Below are 18,140 nucleotides of genomic sequence, written 5' to 3'. Positions count from 1 at the left end.
TTGCTGCCAGTGGACACCTAAGCATGCTGTGAAGACAAAGCTTTGACTGACACTGCAGACTGCACCTACTTTGGGATCACCCTATCCTGATAAACCTATTCACCCAGACAGCGGATGAAAAGGGTGGATGTTTTGTTGCAGGAACGTGGGGAAGGACAAAGACCAGCAGGCCTTCCTTTAACTGCAAGCAGTAGCAGCAGCTGAAAAGGCATTCTAGCATCACATGGGCCTGTGAGCCATTCATATACATATTCATATGGTTCAAGCAGCCCTTCCACCTAAAACAAAGTTACACCTTTTCAGACCAGGAGACTGGGTGCTTATCGGAGATCTCCAGAGAACCAGCTGGAATGAGAAATGGTGGAATGGCCCATTTCAGGTACTGCTGACAATCCAGACAGGAGTCAAAGTTGAAGGCTGTGCCACTTGGGTCCCTGTCAGCCATTGCAAGAGGATTACAGAACCACAGTAATAACCCAAAGGGTTAAAAAAAATTCCATATTGACGATGAAGAAGACAACAAGGGTGTACAATGTGCTCTCCCCTTTCAACCTACAGCTATGCTGGAACGAAAGAGTGAGGGGTGAAAGAGCGCCCTCCTCCAACAAGAGGATTTCTTATTACTGCTATATTTTGCATACAAATTTTATACTACAAGAGTGATTAGAAATAATTAAAAGGGTGGAAATATAGTAGAAAAATGTGTGTTTCACCTTATTAAACCTCAGTGTACTGTTGTTATTTAGCTGTAATAAACTAATTATAAACTGTGTTTATAATGATAAACACAAAGATTGTACCTACACTATAAAGGAGCCGTTATTATTTTGCCTGTTTGTCATTGCTGGTATGAACCCTGCTCTGGCTGGATTGATCCCTTTCAATAAATCTCAATAACTTTCTTTCAATACAGTATATCTCAGAAAATCAGTTTGGTTTTGATGCTCAATTTATTTTTCCACAACAGGAAACTGTTTGTGTTCTACACTTGACTCACAAAACTCAGAGAGATGGAACAAAAGGTAGAGCAGGCCACCTGCTAATTAGACGGTTGGTGGTTCAGTCCCCGTCTGCTTCAGTCTGCATGCCAAAGATCCTTGAGCAAGATACTAACTCCAAGTTGCTCTTTGATGGATGGATCCGTAGGACTATGAATGTGTGTGAATGATAGATAGAAAGCACTTACATAGAAAAAAGTGCCTGGGTGAATGAGGCAAGTTGTATAAAAAGCACTTTGAGTGCTCAGTTTTAGTCCATTTAGCTTTAACACACCCTTGTCGTGATTCCTGGTTCACTGACCCAGTATTTTGAGTTTTGTGAGTTCATGATTTACCTTGGGTTTATGAAGTTATTTATGTTCTTGCTCTTCAGTGTTTCATCCTTTCAGTATAATATTTTCCAGCACATCTCTGTAGTGTGCACTTCCAGTCTGATTTTGTCAGTGCCTTGTTTTTAGTTACATTTCTGTCATTTGCTGTGTATGTTATTTTCGTGTACTTAGTTTGGTTATAGTTCTTGTCTTGTTATGTTAGTGCACCACCTTCCCTCTGTCTCCCTCTCTTTCTCTGAACTGACAGATATGTGAAATTATCTGATACTTACCCTTCTTGATTCCTCCTCTTTAGCGCTAGCTAGATTCTCACGTACAGTGACTACAACTTTGTATAACTGCTATAAATTGTACTGCTGAACCTGAAGTAATGAGTCTGTTGTGAAAATGTAAGAAGCAGAAATTAGAGATAACATTTGTTTAAAAATGTCGTGAGTAAGTGTAAAAAGTGTCAGTTTCTCTGTCCTGGATTATTCTGTTTTAATGGGATAACTGACAGTCATCCCAGCAAGAAGGCACAAGGCAAGCCATTTGCTGCCGCCTATAGATTAGTTTTGCACATTTACACTTCACTCAATCACCTGTTAAACATCACATGAAGCTGTCACAAGATAAACTGACTGTAAAGCAAATTGATGACTGAAAGCTGTTGGGTGTTTACTTACTTTTCATCTTTTAAAAGTTCATTATGAGCCAAACAAACACAGTGAACACTCAAGCACATTGTTCTAGATTATTATTGTGTTAATCTGAATAACCTTCCAATAATTCACAATATAACGTCTCTTTTTTTCCTTTTATTTTTCTTTTTTCTTTTCTTTTCTTCTCCTTTTTTTTCTTTTTCATAATATAACTTGAGCTGACCTCAAGAAGTATTAAATAAAGAATCCACTTTATTTTCTTTCTATGCATTTTGTAATGTAATATTTTTGCCAATTTATGGAAATGTCATGATGTGATGGACAGTGTTGGGCAAGTTACTTTGGAAAAGCAATTAGTTATAGTTACTTGTTACTTTAAAAAAAAAAAAAAAAAAGTAGCACAACCTCACATGTCATATTGTATTAACACAAATGATCTAAAATCAGACAAAAAAAAAGTAACAACCACAAACATGTTTCATGAATCATTAACTTGAAATGCAACTATAAATTGTAAATTTTAAAAACCTATGCACAAGTTTTGTAAACAAGAAAGTTATTTGCAGCTATTTATCTACAGTGGGGCAAAAAAGTATTTAGTCAGCCACCGATTGTGCAAGTTCCCCCACTTAAAATGATGACAGAGGTCAGTAATTTGCACCAGAGGTACACTTCAACTGTGAGAGACAGAATGTGAAAAAAAAAATCCATGAATCCACATGGTAGGATTTGTAAAGAATTTATTCGTAAATCAGGGTGGAAAATAAGTATTTGGTCACCTCAAACAAGGAAAATCTCTGGCTCTCACAGAGCTGTAACGTCTTCTGTAAGAAGCTTTTCTGTCCCCCACTTGTTACCTGTATGAATGGCACCTGTTTGAACTCATCATCTGTATAAAAGACACCTGTCCACAGCCTCAAACAGTCAGACTCCAAACTCCGCCATGGCCAAGACCAAAGAGCTTTCGAAGGACACCAGGAAAAGTATTGTAGACCTGCACCAGACTGGGAAGAGTGAATCTACAATAGGCAAGCAGCTTGGTGTGAAAAAATCAACTGTGGGAGCAATCATCAGAAAATGGAAGACATACAAGACCACTGATAATCTCCCTCGATCTGGGGCTCCACGCAAGATCTCATCCCGTGGGGTCAAAATGATCATGAGAACGGTGAGCAAAGATCCCAGAACCACACGGGGGGACCTGGTGAATGACCTGCAGAGAGCTGGGACCAAAGTAACAAAGGTCACCATCAGTAACACACTACAACGGCAGGGAATCAAATCCCGCAGTGCCAGACGTGTTCCGCTGCTGAAGCCAGTGCATGTCCAGGCCCGTCTGAAGTTTGCCAGAGAGCACATGGATGATACAGCAGAGGATTGGGAGAATGTCATGTGGTCAGATGAAACCAAAGTAGAACTTTTGGGTATAAACTCAACTCGTCGTGTTTGGAGGAAGAAGAATACTGAGTTGCATCCCAAGAACACCATACCTACTGTGAAGCATGGGGGTGGAAACATCATGCTATGGGGCTGTTTTTCTGCCAAGGGGACAGGACGACTGATCCGTGTTAAGGACAGAATGAATGGGGCCATGTATCGTGAGATTTTGAGCCAAAACCTCCTTCCATCAGTGAGAACTTTGAAGATGAAACGAGGCTGGGTCTTCCAACATGACAATGATCCAAAACACACCGCCCGGGCAACAAAGGAGTGGCTCCGTAAGAAGCATTTGAAAGTCCTGGAGTGGCCTAGCCAGTCTCCAGACCTCAACCCCATAGAAAATCTGTGGCGGGAGTTGAAAGTCCGTGTTGCTCGGCGACAGCCCCAAAACATCACTGCTCTCGAGAAGATCTGCATGGAGGAATGGGCCAAAATACCAGCTACTGTGTGTGCAAACCTGGTAAAGACCTATAGTAAACGTTTGACCTCTGTTATTGCCAACAAAGGTTATGTTACAAAGTATTGAGTTGTATTTTTGTTATTGACCAAATACTTATTTTCCACCCTGATTTACGAATAAATTCTTTACAAATCCTACCATGTGGATTCATGGATTTTTTTTTCACATTCTGTCTCTCACAGTTGAAGTGTACCTCTGGTGCAAATTACTGACCTCTGTCATCATTTTAGGTGGGGGAACTTGCACAATCGGTGGCTGACTAAATACTTTTTTGCCCCACTGTAAAAATGCAGCCAAGTTTTGTTTTTTTTTTGTTTTTTTTAAATAACCATTTCCAGCTATTTACAGAACAATCAGGTGTTCTGCATCAAATAAGATGCCACGCAAATTATTTGTGCCAGTTTAAAAAATAATTTTTGTCCACTTTAAGACAGACGAGAACATCACAAGCCTGATAGCTGCAGGCCTGACAGCAGGTGTATCACTCCTGTTTTCCACCTGGAGTCTGCACGTCTTCAAGAAGAAGAAAGGCCTGAATCTACAGATCTATGAGCAAGATTTTCCTAACTGACTTCAAACGTTTGAGCTGTTTTTAATGATAGTGCATGGTTATTGATTACAGCAGATCATATAGGAGTATCAGGACACTGAAGAGACTGTTAAATAGATATGAGCAAAGGTGGAGTCTGTCATCCTTAAAATGCTCCTACGATAGGCAGCTGGCAGGATTGAATGACGCCTCTTTGGTGAAGTACAGATACAGGCTGTAAGCAACCATGAGCCACTGTGTGACAAACTAATAAACATGCATAATGTAGATTTGGTAAACACATAGGAGCCACTAATATGAGAAAATGAATGAGTTAGGGAGAGTTTGCTATCAGTCTCGGAACTGTTCAACTCAATTTTGTTTGCAGACAGAGCTAAAATGTTGCAACTTTGTTTAAAACTGGTGACAAAATTCTGATCAGATACAACCAGAGATGGGCAGTAACGCGTTACTTGTAACGTTAAAAGGTTATAAAACAAGTTTTAAAAAGAGACTTTTCCATTTGATTACATTTTGTATGATGGATTATGCAGAAAAAGTAGAATTGGGCTGAAAGATCTATCGCTTTATCACCTATTCAGGTTGTAAATCGTGTTTTTAAAAAGTAACTAAGTAACTAAGTAATTAATTACTTTTGAAAATAAGTAATCAGTAAAGTAACGGGATTACTTTTTTAGGGAAGTAATCAGTAATTAGTTACTGATTACTTTTTTCAAGTAACTTGACCAACACTGGATACAACTACATACAACATACAACATACAATATACACCACTGCTCAAGTGTTTGGGTCAGGTTGAGCGGTCCTTGTTTTTAATTTTTTTAAAAAGATCACATTTGATTTCCTGTAAATTCACTATACTTTCTTTGGTTGTTTTGTTCTTACTTTCTCTTTTCCCTCACCCCAGTGTGTCCCCAACGATGTGGCATGTGGCTGACCCTCACTGGGTCTGGTTTATCCTGTTAAGAGGGACTTTTTCCACCCCACTGTGTCCACATGCTTGCTCATTATTTGATTGTTGGTGTTCTTTTATGTGTATACTTTGTGTATGGACTATACTTTTGTAAACATTTTAGAAAAGATAATTAAATGCAGTATGGACATTGGGTGTAGGCTGCAGGAATGTGGAAAGATAAGAAACATGTGACCAACCCATCATTACACATGATTCTAAATAACTGTTTAAATTATGTTGTACACAAACATAACTGAAATGTGATTCTGATGATAGTTAATCATGCTTGATTGCTCAATACTGATACAAATTTAGGTGTTTCTGACTGTAATCCACTTTCTGTACAGTAGGCAGACCTAAAACAACCTTTTAAGCATCATTGTGTTCATAAAAATGGGCGTCATACATAACAGTCCATCATTTTTGGAGTTATCACTTTTAGAAATTTCTACATCAATGACATTGAGCCTTATTAAGGAAAGCTACCATACCTGTTTGACTCTTAAAAAGCTACAATGCTTAAACCGACACAGTGATGAGCTGTTATCGTGTTGGAGGACTACTTCCTGCACACAACTGCAGGAACTCAATACCTCAGGCCAAGAAAGCAGTTCATGAAAGTACTCGTGGCACTGTAATGTTTAATTTCTGCCGTTTATTGAGATAAAACGTAATCTCGATGTTGGTGAGCTTTAGACATGCAGCCTCTGCTAGCTCTGGACAACATAAAGGTTGCCATTTCTGAGCTTCCAGTCTTTTTTTGAGCTAAAGTTAACTTATCGTAACTGTAAGGAGGAAGATTAGGGCCAGTGAAGGAAATAAAGAACATTTATACAGTTCAGAGTTTTCTCATAATTGTGAATCTTTGAAATCTCAGAATCCTGAGAATTTAGTGAGAATGTTTAATATGAAGTCTGAGAATTCAGAATTTTTGAAGAAAAAAAGAAAGGGGAGAATTCTGACTTTTCTTAGAATTCTGCATTTTGAGAATTATGTTTTTGTTTTGTTTTTTTAGATTTCATGAATCCACATCCTTGGCGGAAAAATTCTGAATTCTCAGAATGCAAAATTCTGAAAAATCTTTTTTTTTTTTAAATCTCAAAATTCTTACTTCTTACTTTTTCCTCTTTGTATTCTAGAAAAAAAGCAACTTTTTGATTCGCCCTACATAATGACTACAGCTTAAAGCAAACTGGCCCCCCAAAAAACCTCTCACCTCAGACCACTAAAGCTCACCAAGCTACAATACTATCTCCTTAACAAATCTGTAAAGAACAAAATCGAACGAGATGCAGTTTTACAAATTCATTTCTGCAGCTATATTCAATGCTTGGTTCAGCTAACAGCCTCCATGTTTATTGATGAATACAGCAGGAGAGACAGGAGTCAGTTTTTCTCAAATAAAATATTCAAACGTCAAACCGTTCTTTCCTTGAAGGCAGGAAAAAGGGTGAAAGTACAGATATATATAGAGCAGCCACATTAGGCCCATGCCTGCTATAAATGATTAATATTGTACAGGTCACACATGCTCCTTCCAATTTCTATATGTATCATACAGTGCAGCTACGTTTACATTCATACTTAAATACAGTCACACCGGTGTGCTCTGTGGGGACTGAACCACGTACAGCATGTGTCACTGGTGTTTTTAGAAGGATCTGCTGAGTAGAATAAAGTATGTGAGCTAATGAGTAGCAATTACTGGAACATAGCACTGAGTAGCAACAGCAGTAAACGGTCAGTGGTGTCACCCATCTTCCACAATTACATCACAACATACTACATGTATGCTCCATTCTGCCATTTTTATTTTATTGCCCATTCATCTGTTTACATTGCGAATCACTTAAACATCACCAACCACCAATCTGTTTCTTTGTGAGTAGGTTTTTTTTTTTTCATCTTTAGATCATTTTCACACTAATGTAAGCAACATCAGCAAGTTATAACACATAAAGCTTAGCATTTCAAGAAACGAGACACTTTAGTAACAATATTACAAAGGGGTTTTTTCATAGCTTCCAAAAAAATGAAAAAGTGAACAAATGGGAAAAAAAATAAACTTTTAAAGAATTAGCATAATAAAAATTAATTTATTCCAAGTAAAAATACAAAATAATATTAATGACATTGACCAGATATGAAAGTCTCCCCCAGAAATAACTATTAATGGTTGAGAAATAAGTCTGTAAAGAAAAAACATGAAATAAAAATGAAAATATGCAAATATGTTTAAATTCTTCTTTTGTTTTTTAGCAAAACTTTCTAAAAATAATGAAAATTTCTCAGTACAAAGGCTACATTACTACTGGAAGGTACTAGCAGGTAGAGTAGGTAAATACACAGTAGAAAATGATTTTTAGTGAATCACAATGCTTGCAATGAAAATAATTCTGCAGTAAAGATTTATGCCTCTTTTTTCTTGTTTTCTTCTTTTCTACAAACAGTACAAACAGTATTGCACATTACGACAAAGAATCAAGGTTGTTAGCCTTTAAAAAAAAGGGACTAATTCAAGTCTTGCTAGAATAGAAGGCCACCAGTCTATTGATGCACCTTGGGGGCTTCAGATCAAGTTACAGGTGAAAACACTTGTGTCTGTTTTGTGGTAAAAATAACATTCTTTTCACTCTACCTCCAGCCGTGACTCTCACAAGTCTTTCTCGTCGGGCTAACGAATCGGGGTTGCTCTTTTTTCCCTCTTTTTTTCTTACAAAAACAAAAAAGGGAGCACAAACGTTTAGGAAACATAAAAAACTTCTCTTAAAAAAATAACGAACAGAAGATCTCTTTCACAACTCTGGTCAGCATAGTAAATGATTGATTATAAATATACAAAAAGGTGGGAAATATGTGTCGTTTTCCTCTTTGAGCACCTTATATTCGATTTCCTTAAAGAGCTCTCCTCCCTCCGATGTTTCGACCAGTGGGGCGCTCACCCTCGCTGCCACTGTAATAAAGTAGACTCTCACTAACTACATATTATTAGTATAAAGCTCTAGCTCCTTCAGTTGTTGTCTTTTTCCAAAAAAATAAAATAATTAATTCTTAAAATAAAAGCAAACTTTAAAAAAAGCATGATAAGATTTAAAAAAGAAAAATCAACCATCTGTTAAATCATTTCTCTTGAAGAATTAAATTAATATATATTTCTCATCTGAATAAACTTACTTAGAAAATATCTTTTTCTCTCCTAATATATTTCAAAATTGAGGTATTGCAAAAGATCTTGTCAGTCAGAAAGCACACTTTATCTCTCTTTTTTTTTGTCTTTTAACAAAAAGAACAGCTGACTGTTGAAAACTGGTCAGATACAAAGAGTAGTGCATAACAAATAGCTATTATAGAGAAGGAACAAACATAGAAAACCTTTTTTTTTCTGGGTGGGGAAAGAAATGTCACAAAAAATACCCAGAATTCACTTTCATAGGGATGCTTATTATTACTCATGGTTAGCCTCAGTTAAGAAGAAAAAACGTATTGTTGCTTAGTTTCGATTTCTTGGTGAAAAAACAAACAAACACACAGTTTAACTGAGTAAAATGGAAAGAGAGGAGAGGGACTGCAGGGGCGCCAATCACAACTCACGGAATTAAGGAAAAGGGGAAGGGGTAACACGCGATAACTCGCAATGATGCAGGATCCCATTCAGATTGTCCACAAAACTGCTAAAACCAGTGTAATGTGGCCCAGCCTCCCAAAAAAAAAAAGCATACCCTCCCCGTCTTCAGCAGTCAATACTTAAAGTTTCTATGCATTGCATCCACCTACCCGCCCATTCCTGTTTAAACTGCACCATAACCTTTTGATAAAAACAAAAATATATATCTATATGTCCACCTTTTTTTTCTTTTTTTAAGCAGGTCCATTACTTCAAGCTTTGCAGGAAAATAAAAATCTGGATAAATGTGGTAATCCCAGTTTGCACATCTGCATGTTCCGGCAACGCTCCTCCTTCCCACCCATCCCTACCCCTTCCCATTTAGCGAGAGCATGTGCAGGGCTCAGTTTATCAAGTGTCCAGTAGCTTCAGTGTTAAGTTTGACTCCTCGCCCCTAAACGCCTCTCTCTTTTTTTTTTTTTCCTCATCCGATCTGCTGCGCCCACGTACCGTCCAGTTTCCTCATCCCGTGTGTCAGGTGGTCTCTGTTAAACAAAGTCGAACACGTGAGCTCTTTGGTTGCACTCTGGGACGTAAACGTGCGCTTTTTCTCAATGGTGGAAAAATAAAAGGATAATTTCAACTCAGTTCTCAGTCTAAGCTCACATTGGTTGCGTCTCCTCGGACCCAGTTAATGTGCATTTAAAAAAAAAAAAAGATCGACAGCCGTCCGAGTACACATGTGAGAGACTTCTGTGTGTACTGGTGCAAGAGTGTGTGTGTGTGTACGTGTGTGCAAGTAGGTGTGTGTACAAGAGAACATATATACGTGTGCATACACTAGTTATGACATTTCACAGGACTTCTATGTCGGACACTGACGACAGTTAAAGCGAATCACAGTTCTAGGCATACTCAGACCTAACTACGTACTGTATAAAAAATTGCACAATTCTATCAACAATCACTGCAAAAAAGGGAAAAAAGTACTTCACCTATCAGACAGTTTTTTTGTTTTAATGGTAATCCTACATTTTTTTTTTTGGGGATTTGTGATTATTAAGGTTTTGTCTTTATCATATTATCTGGATGCCTGTTTGTGCAGGAACCCTCTGGTTCCTCTGACCAGCTTTTCCCTGTATCTGTCCAGTTTGGTGTGAGTCAAACCTACGTCTGTAGTGTGCTGTGCAAACATGGGCAGAATCGAATAGACGTGATATTGAAAAAGTCTATTGCATGCAGCAACCTGATTGAAATAAACATGCAGTTAGGGGGCGACCCTCCCCATCCCCCCCCCCGCCCGGTCCCCACACACGCACACACAAGCACACACACACACACACACACACACACACACACACAAAAGTTAGCCGTCTCTGCCTGGGGGCGCCCCCTCCCCCTGCCGCGGCTCTCATTTAATTTAGGAGGAAAAAAAAAGAAAACGTAAAAAAACCCACCAGGTGCTTCTCTCTACATCTGCTGTTATTTTACACCCTAGCCTGAATAAAGTTATGGTATCTGTTTATACCATGGATTTAGCAGCAAAGCTATTGCAGCATTACATTTACATAACACTAAAAAATAATGTTATTATCAAAAATAAAGACCTAGAAAGCAAACTGATCTGATTGCGCATATGAGGTATTAATATTTTCAGAGTCAAAATGGAGAGCGAATATAGCCGTGTTATTTTTTCTCTTTTTAACTCCACACTACTGGATAGCTGTTGAATCTTGCTACATCTTATGTCACCTATTTTGCTCCTCAGTATGCATTAATTTCATTTGCCTTTGGTAGTTCTTTTTTCTTCTTAAATCAGGGGCAATATAACTACAGGTTTTGAAAATAAGTGCATGCTCCTTTTACGTAAAATTTAAATTATCTATAGATGTATAGATAGGTACAAAACAAAATATATATATTTATATATATTTATATATGTATATTTTAAATATTTGCATGGTCCCACCTCTGTCTTAGTAAAGGGGAGGGAGGTCCAACAGGACGTACCGCACCACCTAGTCAACAGAACAGGGAACTAAAAGTAGCCAGGGGCCTAACATACCATCCTGTGTGCGTGTGTGTTTGTGTGTGTGTTTAGTAAGATTTTGTGCCAAAGTGCAAATTCTAAGCTCATGGATTTTCGCATTTCAATTCCCCCACAAAGCTTCATCGTCGGGGGGAACACTAGACGATGAGTTCAGAGCTGTGTGCTGTGAAGAAAGTCCCATGTGTTTGATGGTATCACTTCTGCCTTTTTTTTATCATGAGGTGTTTGTGGGATGCAGGGTGGATGGATGGGGCTTTGGGGAGGAGGGTTCCAGCGCTGTCCCAGGCTGCAGGAGGATTTTTTGGGGGCAGGTTGGCGTGGGTTCACTGGGGAGGAGGGGCGGGGGGTTAGGCAGGGCTGGCTCTTGGACTCAACCAACTCCCTCAGCTCCAGCGGAAGGACACATGTCGAGGGCGGTCGCCCCCTTCCTTCACCAGTGGCTTGTGAAACTCTCGGCCGGCTCGTGAGTGGATGCTGGCCCAGCAGTACTCGCAGTAGTACTGCAGGCAGGTGACGTTGGCACAGAAGAAGGGGGCGAACTTGCCCCCACAGCGTGCCCCCTGGCACTCGTCGCACATCTGGTCGTCCAAGACGTACGGCTTGACCTCCACCTGGCAAAAAAAAAAAAAAAAAAATCTAAACAAAACCGCATTTTAGGTTATCATATCCAAAAAACACAGATTGAAGTGGCGTACGCTCAGATTCATAAAAAATTCACTTCCTGTTCAAGTAAACAGTCTTTGAAACAAAGGGCTCAGTAATACTGTATTCACGGCGACTGCTGCCATAATCTGTCAGCCTCAACAATGTTTTAAAGAAAAAGAAACCAGCTAATGCAATCGTGTTCACTGTGAATGAGAACAGATATTTTTAGATATGAAATGACAGACAAATCAAGGAAACCTGATAAAACAGATCAGCTGCAGCTGCCTCCCCGTCAACGAGCAACGAGAAACGGAAGCCCGGTTCAGTGAAACTACCATGTCCTCTGGGTGTCATTGCATGATAATCAAAAAATAGGGCTGCTATGAGTCACTGATGGATTTTAAGCAATCAATAAATAACTCCAGGCTACATCCACAATCCTTTCCACAGGTGTGGGGTCAAACAATTGGTACAGATCTACCGTTGCCATTAAACAGTCTGCATCGATTCCCAGTATAAAAGATGGGTGTATCCATCATGGCATCTCCCACTGGTTCATGAAACCACATGAGACTAATGAAAGGTGGATCAGTTAATTAATGTCGTGTTTTATTCAGTGATTCAGTAAAAGTAGTGATTGAGCCCATAAAGTCAGGAAAATGTTTACCAAGGTAACAGAGCAAAGATTCAAGGGCCATTTTAGCATGGACTGCTGTACTATCAGGTCTTTTTGCAACCAAAGAAGGCGCCCTCTACTGGCCATTAAAAATAAAGTATGCGAGCTGCAGGTTTTTTTTCCATTTCCTCCAGTTTTTTGTTGTTGTTGTGTATATATGTGATTTGCACAGTAACTGTGCTAGAATAACAGCTGGTTTTCTCCAGATGTGTTGCCCATTTAAGTCATAGTCCAGAACCCCCGTTCATTGTGATCCGTTTGACAATTTCTAAAATAAAACAGGACAGGTATCCACCCATCCACCAATATAATGAAGCCAGGAGACAAGAAATGAGAGCTCAGTCACCATGGAGACGCCTCAGCATACAAGCAGGCAGAGGTGGATGTTAACCTTGTTATAGTGTGGCCACAAAATGAAAGGTTATCAAATCCTTCAGCAGTGGGAGACTGTGCTTAGCCAAACTCTGCAGCAGCTACAGTGGAATATCCACTGCTGAGAGCAACGAGCTCACGGAAGACAAAAAAGCAAGAAAGCCAGAAAGAAACGGCCAAGCTGCCAGGCCATTAAACACCAATTTCATCTCGGTGGACACAGAGCTGACCAGAGGTAATTAGCTCACATGTGCTATCATCAAGAGCCATTTACAGTTAAGTGAGTCACAGACAATGAAGGCGAGAAGAAGGACGAAGAGAAAATGGCACCAGCTGGCATCCTAGTTTCTCACCACAACTGAACATGAATTTCAAGAATGCGCTCCACTGTCTGTGGTCTGCAGTGAATATAAATCCTTTCAAAACTCTTAATTCTTTCAACTTGAATCCTTTTGTTGCAGCCTAATGCCTAAAACAACAAAACAAATGTAAGATGGACATCTATTTACCGCATAAAAGGAAGAAATTTTGCTAGGTATCTGGTTCAAAGACATGAAAATAAATATTTTGTTGTGTGAATGTTTTTGATGCTGTAAAGTGGTGTTTTCGGCAAACAGTCCAAGTCATAATAAAGACACCATAAACCCCCGACTGAAGATAGATGGTGATAGCTGAGGTGGGTTGGACAGCCCCGCCCTGCAGAGGCTCAGCTTCCTGGCTGACAACCAGTCTCCCTCGGTCACGGCGTGCCTAAAATAACCACCCAGCAGCACAGCTCCAGTGAATATACATGTATAGGGAACTACTATAATTAAACCATCCCTATGTGTCGGGACTCAGCCAAAGGCCATAGTCATTACACATCCAGGCATGGCCTTTCGTTATTGTAGGCTATGTTGGGTAGCTGGCTGAAATCCCTGCTATAATGAAAACTCTGATACATGGAGGACTCAAGCAGAGTTCAGCTCCACAGCTCGCCATAGGAATGACTGTGAAAACCTCACTTGTGGTCGAGACGCTGCTCTCTTTCAGAAGAGGGATCGCTGTGAACGAAGCTCACGAAGCTCACGAAGCTCACAAACTCACTCACCCTTTTGTCGATGTCATTGTGCTGCAGCTGAACGAAGCGAGCGCTGATGGCAGCGATGTAGCTCTGCTGATTGGAGAAGGCCACGCGGCCGGCTCCCTTTGGGTATTTGAGCTCTGGGTCCGTGTCGATGCCAGCATAGCAAACACCTCCGTACAGCCTGTCCATGATCATAGCCAGCTCCACTGCGGAGAAAGGAAGGGAAGAGAGGTGGGGGTGGGGAGAGAGATGATTAGTGCCACAAACTCCTCTCGGGAGTTTCTGTGAGTTTGCAAGTTCTGAGTTTAGTTTGTTCTTCAAATTGAAAGCCTTCAGTTACGCTTGAAAAAGCAAAAGAAGTGTCCGACATAAAAATCTGCCCTGCTACACTACGCATCAGAGCAGCAGTCTCAACTCAAACTGCTGGTGTAATTAGCAGGGGGTCACATTGCAGACAAGCCAGCAATGTTTAGCCCAAGAAAAGAAAGACTGAGCCTTCCATTACACCATGAATTCTTAACGTGATGACCACTTGGCCTCCGTCCTGGAAACCCAAGTAGAGGATTGTTTTCTCACAGGAAGAACTTTCATTATAGCCTCCAGCCTCTGAGCTCCATGCCAGCCAATGTTATAAAGGCAATTTAGAGGCTCTGGGAGCTTGCTGGGGAAAAAAAAAGAAAAAAAAAAAAGATGTCCTCTCATTCATATTTCTGACTTACCTGCACGCAGGGGCCGTGGCACCCCCCCAACAAAGATGGTCTTGCGGGGATCCAGAGGCTGGGAGCCATCCATGACAAAGTCACTGTCGCTCAGGTTCCAGGGACGGATCTGGACCTTTGTGTAAAAGAAAAATGAAATGTTCCCACTTAGAAGTCATTGTGTGGTAAGCTGGTTGTGCATTTGGTTTTAACTAGATAGCAGTGTGGTATCAATCAATTATGTTAACTATACATTAGTTTAATCCAGAGTAAATTAGAAAGATAGTAGCCCACAATCTTCTACAAATCAATGGTCCACAGACATTGTCTGAACAACACACCACACAGTTTATCTCAATACAAGTAAACTATATCTACATATATCTCCATCTCTCTCTCTCATATATATGTAGATGTAGATGTATAGATGGATAGATATATATCTCTATCTTAATGTTACACAACTTATATGATTTCCATATAGAATGTACACAACTTAATGTTAGAAGCCTTAGAGTCTGTGCTAAAATAAGAAGGTTAACCAGCTAAACTTAAACACATAAACATGCTGGAATTGGCACTGAGAGCCAGACAGCATGCTAATTTTAGCAGTTGGCTCAAAGCACTACTGTTAACCTCACAGGCCACTAGCATGGCACTTGAATTTTTTTTTGGTGATCAACTGGACCCAGCACCAAATTTGGATTCAGGAGACAAACACCCTCTCTACTTTTAAGGTTGTGCTGAAATTTTATAAATATTAAAAAAAAAGAAAAAAAAAGAAAAAAGAGGGCTGCATCAGGTGACCCTGAACATTCCCTTAGTTATTTATTCTTTTCACTCTCTGAATTTGAATAAAAGACAGTGTGTCTTTTATTCTGTAAAGGGAGTTTTTCCTTGCCACTGTCACCAAGAGCTTTCTAACAGGGTCTAAGGCATCATTTGATTGTTCAGGCTTTTTGTATATTTTAGAGTCTTTACCTTACAATATAAAGCACCGTTACACACTTGTTCTTGTGATTTGGCACTATATGAATAAAACAGAATCAACTTTTTTTTTAAGAACCGTGGGCATACTGTCTGGGCAATTTAAATAAGTGAACTCTCATTAATTCAAGAAAACACATGTACCCCAAGAAAATATGGAGGGAAATGTGGTAGCCATGTCAAAGTATGTTGCACCATTTCAAGAACTTTGTCTTAAACTTACTGGTTTGTCTTTGATTGTGGGACTGGATACACACAGGTAGAGTTTTCCATCTTCCTCAATGCAGGCATCAATCAGGGCCTGAACAGAAGATTCTTCCTGGAAAAGCAGGAAGGCATAGCCTAAAAAGGAAAAACAAAAACAGGGATTTTACAGGAAGAGAGAAAAAAAGAGTTTCCACAGAAACTACATTTCCTGTGTTTAATAGTCACAACCTTGTGACCATGACACTTTAAAGTCTGTCTTCAAGGCAAGAATTCATGGATATCAGACTTTATTTTTTAAATACAGTGTCACAATCCCATGACTAAGCCCCACACTGTTTTCCTTTGAACTATTCATAGATTCAGACAAGCAGGGCTCCAAGTGCACAGATGACCTTGCAGCCTGTTCTTCCATACTCATCAGCCTTGCATTCATATACGAGACATTCAGATGTTCCAGGCACCTTGCCGCCTGCACAGCCTCAGATTAAATGGCACGGAGTGCTTCACTCCTAAAGGAACCATGCAAAATTGATCAGCCTAACGCACTGCAGATCTTCCAGAGTCAGGTAGAGAGAGTTTGGTGATGTCTTTGAGAGGCAGAAAGAAAGAATGAGCAATTCAGACAGTCACTCTGTACTACTGAATTATTTAGCACGGAGAGCAGAGACCTCATCCAAGGTCAGAGCTATTAAGCCACTTCAGGCACCCAATTCAATAGGGTACATCCATCACGCGGTGCTACGGGGATAACGAGCAACAAAGATCTGATTTATAGGCTGAGCATCATGAGCGCCATATATTGAGAAAAGACAAAAAAAGAAAACTTTTTTGACAGATGGATAATAAATACAGGATGCATGTCTGAAACTGATAAAGGTAAATATCCAGTGCAGCACATCAGTCAAAAAAAGGCAGGAGATAATGCCACACAGTCACCTCTGAATAACACTAACCTATTCATTTATTGCTCTATTTATGCCAGAAAGGACCCGGCAACACCTGTGGCACCCATGAGTCAGAGGATTACGAGCTGCTGTCTGAGGAGTTTGAGTGGGTTTCTACCGGAGGACACTCCGACTCCAGTCACTTCACCTATTGCGTATCTCTAAAGGCCATTTGTTCCAGTGAGAACCCAATTATCTTTGACATCGTATCACCCTAACAAATGCAAAACCCAGTGACACACACTGACATGGACAAATGCACGAGTGGCAATGCGACTTTGATGTTTTAACATTTCTGAGTAGAGTTGCTACAGTTTAGATAAGCAGAAACTGGAGGAGCAAAAAAAAAAAAAAAAGGTCTGACTCAGCAGACCCCGTGGTGTGTAGATGCATCTGCGTGCATGTATTAGGGAAGGGGGGATAAAAGCAATGCAAGAAAGAAAACTGCCGCCAGTCTCAAAGGTAAGCTGAAAAAAAAAAGCAGGTGCGTAAGCAGATGTGGGTTTGTCCTTAGGAGAAAGGGTTTTTGTCCGACTGCGACTGAACGTGAGGCATGTGCCCTGATGCATGTGACGCGTCTCGCCATCGCAGTGATGTGGCACTGCTCTCCCTCTAGCAGTGATGACTACTGCATCTTCCTGACATCGGCATCTACAGCAGCAGAAAACACTGCAGCAGATTTCCATGCAGTGTATGAAGCTTCAGGATTGTGATCTGATGACTCTGAAGAGCGAGAAAACTGCGACTGCGCAGAAAATACTGAAAAGAACCCAAAAGCAGCATTTTTGCAGAAGCCACCAAACACAAAACTGTGTTGGAACTTAAACTGGTCAGTAGATGGGAAGAAAAGTAGTCCTTCCCTGAACGCCACACTCAGGATCTGCAATACAGCATGTCTACCACTTTCGTGGTGAAAACCTGAGTGTGTTTAAGAATTCACCTCGTACTTTGTAGAGCTACCTTTTGAAGCAGTTAGACTTGCAAGGTTCTCCGGGCACGTCTCTTTCAGTTTAAAACATCTGGCAACTGGGATTTTCGCCGGTTCTCCAAGGTGAAACTGCTCCGGCTCTTTCAAGTCAGATGAGTCGTACTGGTGTAAAGCAGCATCTTCAAGTAATGCCACAGATTCTCAATTGCACTAAAGTTTGAGCTTTACCTTTAAACCACTCCAATGTGGGATTAGAGTTGTGTTTAAGGCCATTGTCCTGCTGATAACAGACACTCTTGGCCTTTCTGGCAGACTGAAACTGAAAAGTTATGCTTTATTGGGGATTTATGAATCAGTGGCTACAACGTAACGTCAGACCCACCTGAAACCCTACGCTATGATCTACAGCTATTTGATGTGCACCTCCCCACACGAGTCTAAATCAGCTCTTAGTTTTGTCTGATCAGCAAACTTTTTTGGAAAATCTGCCACTTACCCTTTCCAACTCCAAATGTTTTTTACGTACTGGCAACCTTTCCATATAGATCCACTCCATGAAATGGACAGTTTAATGCTGATCTATGGA

At 40.2% G+C, this 18,140-nt stretch overlaps 1 protein-coding gene across 5 annotated transcripts in view; it reads right to left on the bottom strand.

Annotated features, from left to right (window-relative positions):
* Positions 1-7,166: 7,166 nt before the first annotated feature.
* cpeb3 (cytoplasmic polyadenylation element binding protein 3) overlaps positions 7,167-18,140 on the bottom strand; it is a 41,429-nt gene continuing 30,455 nt past the window's right edge. For all 5 annotated transcript variants that reach the window (XM_012920043.5, XM_012920044.5, XM_004554545.5 and 2 more), the window contains 4 exons: positions 15,699-15,817; positions 14,510-14,624; positions 13,815-13,996; positions 7,167-11,642 (listed from right to left, as the gene is read on the bottom strand). In XM_012920043.5, coding sequence (XP_012775497.1) covers positions 11,415-11,642; positions 13,815-13,996; positions 14,510-14,624; positions 15,699-15,817 — 644 coding nt within the window. In that variant the 3' untranslated portion in view covers positions 7,167-11,414. The remainder of the gene's footprint in view (positions 11,643-13,814; positions 13,997-14,509; positions 14,625-15,698; positions 15,818-18,140) is intronic.

This window comes from Maylandia zebra, linkage group LG13 (genome assembly GCF_041146795.1).
Source record: "Maylandia zebra isolate NMK-2024a linkage group LG13, Mzebra_GT3a, whole genome shotgun sequence".
Taxonomy (NCBI): Eukaryota; Metazoa; Chordata; class Actinopteri; order Cichliformes; family Cichlidae; genus Maylandia; species Maylandia zebra.
This window is presented reverse-complemented; position numbering and strand designations above follow the sequence as displayed.